General features: G+C 38.1%; 1 protein-coding gene across 1 annotated transcript in view; it reads left to right on the forward strand.

Moving 5' to 3' along the window:
- Positions 1-6,000, forward strand: part of SCIN (scinderin) — a 75,661-nt gene that overhangs the window by 39,000 nt on the left and 30,661 nt on the right. The window contains exon 5 of the mRNA XM_004389352.3: positions 982-1,074. Within this exon, the coding sequence (XP_004389409.1) occupies positions 982-1,074 (93 nt within the window). The remainder of the gene's footprint in view (positions 1-981; positions 1,075-6,000) is intronic.

The raw sequence follows: 6,000 nt of genomic DNA on the forward strand, positions 1-6,000 counted from the left end.
AAAAAGCAACACCAGCAGCCAACAAATGGCACTTAGGGAGCCGGCCAGTGTAGGTGAGTGGAATCCAAGTGACACCGAGCTGAAGCTGGTGCTTCCCGGCCAAGAGACTGTGGCTGCAGGAAGCAGAGGAGGCCAAGTGGGGGTGAAGAAGGGTAGGGGATGGGAAAGCGTATATTGCTGGTTATTGGTTGTTCTATCTCCTTCTGGAAGCTCCGTGAAGCTACTTTCTCGTACCCCCTGTTTGCTAATCTCTGATAGGAGTCCAAGATGGCGGATCCGTGCTGCATTAGCTGATAGGGGACCTCGGCATGTATCTATCCTTGCTCTCTGTTCTCTGTCAGTTTCTTATTCTATTCAGTGCTTGGCTGAGTTTTTTATCTCTTCATTTGATGCTTAGGGTTTCAGGATTGCCTTTTTCTCTGTTTGGCTTAGTTTTTCAGATCTTTGCTGTGGAGGGTTGGCGTGGTCCTTCTGCCTATAGTGTTGTGTTGCCCAGAAGTCTTATGCAAGTCTTCGTGATAAAAAATTAATAAAACCTATAGATTATTTTTAGAAACAAGATCACAGAGGGAATTCTCTTACAGAACTGAACTTAGAATTCATATTTTAATTAAGTCCCGCTAGTTCTGCTCTGTCCTATATGGTCGCTATGAGTCGGAATCCACTCGACGGCAGTGGGTGGGTAATTTTCAAAAATTTGGAGATTTTTGAAATTTTGAATTTGGGATTTTGCCCTCTTGGAAATTCATACACCAGCAAACTCAGTGTTTGTTTAATTAATGCCACTGATTGATTTGAACCATGGAAAAAGGCCTTTGTTTTATAAATTGATGAGAAAATGTTTGAACCTGGTAACTTTAATTGCAAATATTTTATAATTATGTCTTTACAAATGTAAGATGTTTTATTACTATTTTTTAAACTCTATGCATCCTTTACTAGGAGGTCTTTATCTTTCATTTATTGTTCACTTTTTTCCAGGTTTTAGGGAAAAAGCCAGAGCTTCCAGATGGAAATGATGATGATGACACCATAGCAGATATAGCTAACAGGAAAATGGCTAAACTCTATATGGTGAGTTCACTGTTACCTAGTTCTTTTGTTTTTACTGGTTTTAGTGTAGTTGGAGAGACTGGTACCAGGAGGGGCTCTTTGTACAGTTGATAACTCCCCTCATTGCCCTCAAAGAGAAATGTGTAGGTCCAATCAGTTCTTTGCTCTTGTATGTTTATCAAAAATATTCTTTTTATTACTGTTCATTATTTTTGTTAAAAACAACAAATAATAACTGAAGTTATTGCTATGACCCCCAAAAAATTATATATTATTGCTATACTAGTGCTAACCTCAAGGTTGGTGGTTCAGACTCACCCAGTGGTACTGAGGAAGATAGGCCTGGTGATCTGCTTTTGTTAAGATTATAGCCCAGAAAATCCTAAGGAGTCAGATTTGACTTAGTGTTAATTAACAGCAGCAATAACAGTGTGGAATAATTTTTTATTGTGCTTTAAGTGAAAGTTTACAATTCAAGTTAGTTTCTCTTACAAACATTTATACACACATTGTTATGTGACCTTAGTTATTCTCCCTATAATGTGACAGCACACTCCTCCTTTCCGTCTGGATTTCCCATGTCCATTCAACCAGCTCCTGTCCCTTTTTGTCTTCTCATCTCGCCCCTGGACAGGAGCTGCCCATTTAGTCTCATGTATCAACTTAAGCTAAGAAGCACTCTCTTCACGAGTATCATTTTATGTCTTATAGTCCAGTCTAATCTATGTCTGAAGAGTTGGCCTCTGGAATGGTTTCAGTTCTGGGCTAACAGAGAGTCCAGGGGCCGTGTCTCCTGGGGTCCCTCCAGTCTCAGTCAGACCATTAAGTCTGGTCTTTTTGCTAGAATTTGAGTTCTGCACCCTACTTCTCTTCTGCTGTATCAGGGACTCTTGTATTCCCTGTCAGGGCGGTCATTGGTGGTAGCCGGGGACCATCTAGTTCTTCTGGTCTCAGGCTGATGGAGTCTTTGGTTTATGTGGCCCTTTCTGTCTCTTGGGCTAATATTTTCCTTGTGTCTTTGGTGTTCCTCATTCTCCTTTGCTCCAGGTGGGTTGGGACCAACTGATGCATGTTAGATGGCCGCTTGCTAGCTTTTAAGACCCCAGACGCCACTCACCAAAATGGGATGCAGACCATTTTCTTAATAAACTTTGTTATGCCAGTTGACCTAGATGTTCCCTGAAACCATAGTCCCCAGACCCCCACCCCTGCTACTCTGTTCCTCAAAGTGTTTGGTTGTATTCAGGAAACTTCTTAGCTTTTGGTTTAGTCCAGTTGTGCTGACTTCCACTGTATTGTGTGTTGTCCTTCTCTTCACCTAAGATAATTCTTATCTACTATCTAGTTAGTGAATACCCCTCTCCCTCCCTCCCAACCCTCGTGACCATTAAAGAATGTTTTCTTCTGTGTTTAAACCTTTTCTTGGGTTTTTACAATGGTGGTTCCGTACAATATTTGTCCTTTTTCGACTGACTAATTTCACTCAGCATAACGTCTTCCAGATTCATCCATGTTATGAGATGTTTTGCGGATTCATCGTTGTTCTTTATTGCTCTGTAGTATTTCATTGTGTGAATAAACCATAACTTGTTTATCCATTCATCTGTTGATGGGCACCTAGGTTGTTTCCATCTTTTTGCTATCGTGAACAGTGCTGCAGTGAACATGGATGTACATAAATCTATTTGTCTGACGGCTCTTATTTCTCTAGGATATATTCCAAGGAGCAGGATAGCTGGATCTTATGGTACTTCTATTAGTAGCTTTTTAAGGAAGTGCCAAATGTACCATTTTACATTCCCACCAGCAGTGTATAAGTGTTCCAGTCTCTCCACAACCTCTCTAACATTTATTATTGTGTTTTTTGGATTAATGCTAGCCTTGTTTGGGTGAGATGCTATCTCATTGTAGTTTTGATTTGCATTTCTCTAATGGCTAATGATCTTGAGCATTTCCTCATGTATCTATTAGCCTCCTGAATGTCTTCTTTGGTGAAGTGCTTGTTCATATCCTTTGCCCATTTTTTAATTGGGTTATTTGTCTTTTTTTGTTGCTGAGGTTTTGCAGTATCTTGTAGATTTTAGAGATTAGATGCTAATCAGATTTGTCATAGTCAAAAATTTCTGTAGGTTGTCTTTTTAGTCTTTTGGTGAAGTCTTTTGATGAGCATAAGTGTTTGATTTTTTAGGAGCTCCCAGTTATCTAGTTTCTCTTCTGGTGTTTGTGCATTGTTAGTAAAGTTTTGTATTCTGTTTATGCCATGTATTAAGGCTCCTAGTGTTGTCCTTATTTTTTCTTCCGTGATCTTTATCGTTTTAGATTTTATATTTAGGTCTTTGATCGATTTTGAGTTAGTTTTTGTGCATGGTGTGAGGTATGGGTCTTGTTTCAGTTTTTTGTAAATGGATATCCAGTTATGCCACCACCATTTGTTAATGAGACTGTCTTTTCCCCAATTAATGGACTTTGGGCCTTTGTAAAATATCAGCTACTCATAGGTGGATGAATTTATGTCTGGATTCTCAATTCTGTTCCACTGGTCTATGTGTCTGTTGTTGTACCAGTACCAGGCTGTTTTGACTACTGTGGTGGTTTAATAGGTTCTGAAATCAGGTAGTGTGAAGCCTCCCACTTTGTTCTTCTTGAGCAATGCTTTACTTATCCGAGGCCTCTTCCCTTTCCATATGAAGTTGGTGACTTGTTTCTCCATCTCATTAAAAAATGCCATTGGGATTTGGATCGGGATTGCATTGTATCTGTAGATCACTTTGGGTAGAAGAGTCATTTTCACAATGTTGATCTTCCTATCCATGAGCAAGGTATATTTTTCCACTTATGTAGGTTGCTTTTGGTTTTGTGCAGTAGCATCTTGTACTTTTCTTTGTATAGGTCTTTTACATCTCTGGTTAGATTTATTCCTAAGTGTTTAATTTTTGGGGGTTATTGTAAATGGTATTGATTTGGTGACTTCCTCTTCAAAGTTCTCTTTGCTGGTGTAGAGGAATCCAACTGATTTTTGTATGTTTATCTTGTATCCTGATACTTTGCTGAAATCTTCTATTAGTTCCAGTAGTTTTCTTACAGATTCTTTGGAGTTTTCTGTGTATAAGATCATATCATCTGCAAATAGAGATACTTTTACTACTTCCTTACCAATCTGTATGCTCTTTATTTCTATTTCTAGCCTAATTGCTCTGGCTAGGACTTCCAGCACAATGCTGAATAAGAGTGGTGATAAAGGGCATCCTAGTCTGGTTCCCATTCTCAGGGGGAATGCTTTCAGACTGTCTCCATTCAGGATGATGTGTCGGTTGGCATTGTATAAATGCCCTTTATTATGCTAAGGAATATTCCTTCCATTTCTATTTTGCTGAGAGTTTTTATCATGAATGGGTGTTGGACTTTGTCAAATGCCTTTTCTGCATCAATTGATAAGAACATGTGGTTCTTGTCTTTTATTTTATTTATGTGATGGATTACATTGATTGTTTTTCTAATGTTGAACCATCCTTGCATACCTGCTATGAATCCCTCTTGTTAATGGTGAATTATTTTTTTTGATATGTTATTGAATTCTATTGGGTAGAATTTTGTTGAGGATTTTTGTGTCAATGTTCATGAGGGATATTGGTCTGTAATTTTCTTTTTTGTGGTGTCTTTACCTGGTTTTGGTATCAGGGGTATGCTGGCTTCATAGAATGACTTTGGGAGTATTCCATCCTTTTCTATGCTCTGAAAATGTTAGTAGTAGTGGTGTTAACTCTTCTCTGAAAGTTTGGTAGAATTCTCCAGTGAAACCATCTGGGCCAGGGTGTTTTTTTGTTAGGAGTTTTTTAATTACCTTTTCAAACTCTTCTTTTGTTACAGGTTTATTTATGTGTTCTACCTCTGTTTGTGTTAATTTAGGTAGGTAGCATGTTTCTAGAAATTTGTTCGTTTCCTCATTGACCCTTTAATCATTTCCTTGAGGTTTTCAAGTTTGTTAGAGTACAATTTTTCATAGTATTGTCTTATGATTCTTTTAATTTCTGTTGGGTCTGTTGTGATATTACCCATCTCATTTCTTATTCTGGTTATTGGCTTCCTTTCCTGCTTTTCTTTTATCAGTGTGGCCAATGGTTGATCGATTTTGTCGATCTTTTCAAAGAACTAGTTTTTGGTGTTGTCAGCTCTTTCAGTTGTTTTTCTATTCTCTATTTCATTTAATTCTGCTTTAATTTTTATTATTTGCTTTCTTCCGATGCCTGAGGTCGTCTTTTGCTGCTCTCTTTCTATTTGTTCGAGTTGTAGAGTTAATGTTTTGATTTTGGCCCTTTCTTCTTTTTGGATGTGTGCATTTATTGCTATAAATTGACCTCTGAGCAGTGCTTTTGCTGTGTCCCAAAGGTTCTGGTAGGATATGTTTTCATTCTCATTTGATTCTGTGAATTTATTTATTCTGTCCTTAATTTCTTCTGTAACCCAGTATTTTTGAGCAAGGTGTTGTTCAGTTTCCACATGTTTGTTTGTTTGTTTTCCTTGCTTTTTCCATTATTGTACTTTTCTGGCTTTATAGTCAGAAAGATGCTTTGTAATATTTCAGTACTTTGGATTCTGTTGAGGCTTTTGCCGTATGGCCTAATATGTGTTCTATTCTGGAGAAAGTTCCATGTGTGTTGGGAAAGAAAGTATACTTGGCTGCTGTTGGGTGGAGTGTTCGGTATATGTCTATGAGATCAAGTTGGTTGATTGTGGCATTTAGATCTTCCAAGTCTTTACTGAGCTTCTTTCTGGACGTTCTGTCCTTCACCAAAAGTGGTGTGTTGAAGTCTCCTACTATTATTGTGGAGCTGTCTGTGTCTATTTTCAATGCCATTAGAGTTTGTTTTATGTATTTTGGAGCCCTGTTGTTGGGTGCATAAATATTTATTATAGTTATGTCCTCCTAGCGTATTGACCCTTTAATCA

Source organism: Trichechus manatus, unplaced genomic scaffold (assembly GCF_000243295.1).
Source record: "Trichechus manatus latirostris isolate Lorelei unplaced genomic scaffold, TriManLat1.0 scaffold00242, whole genome shotgun sequence".
Classification (NCBI taxonomy): domain Eukaryota; kingdom Metazoa; phylum Chordata; class Mammalia; order Sirenia; family Trichechidae; genus Trichechus; species Trichechus manatus.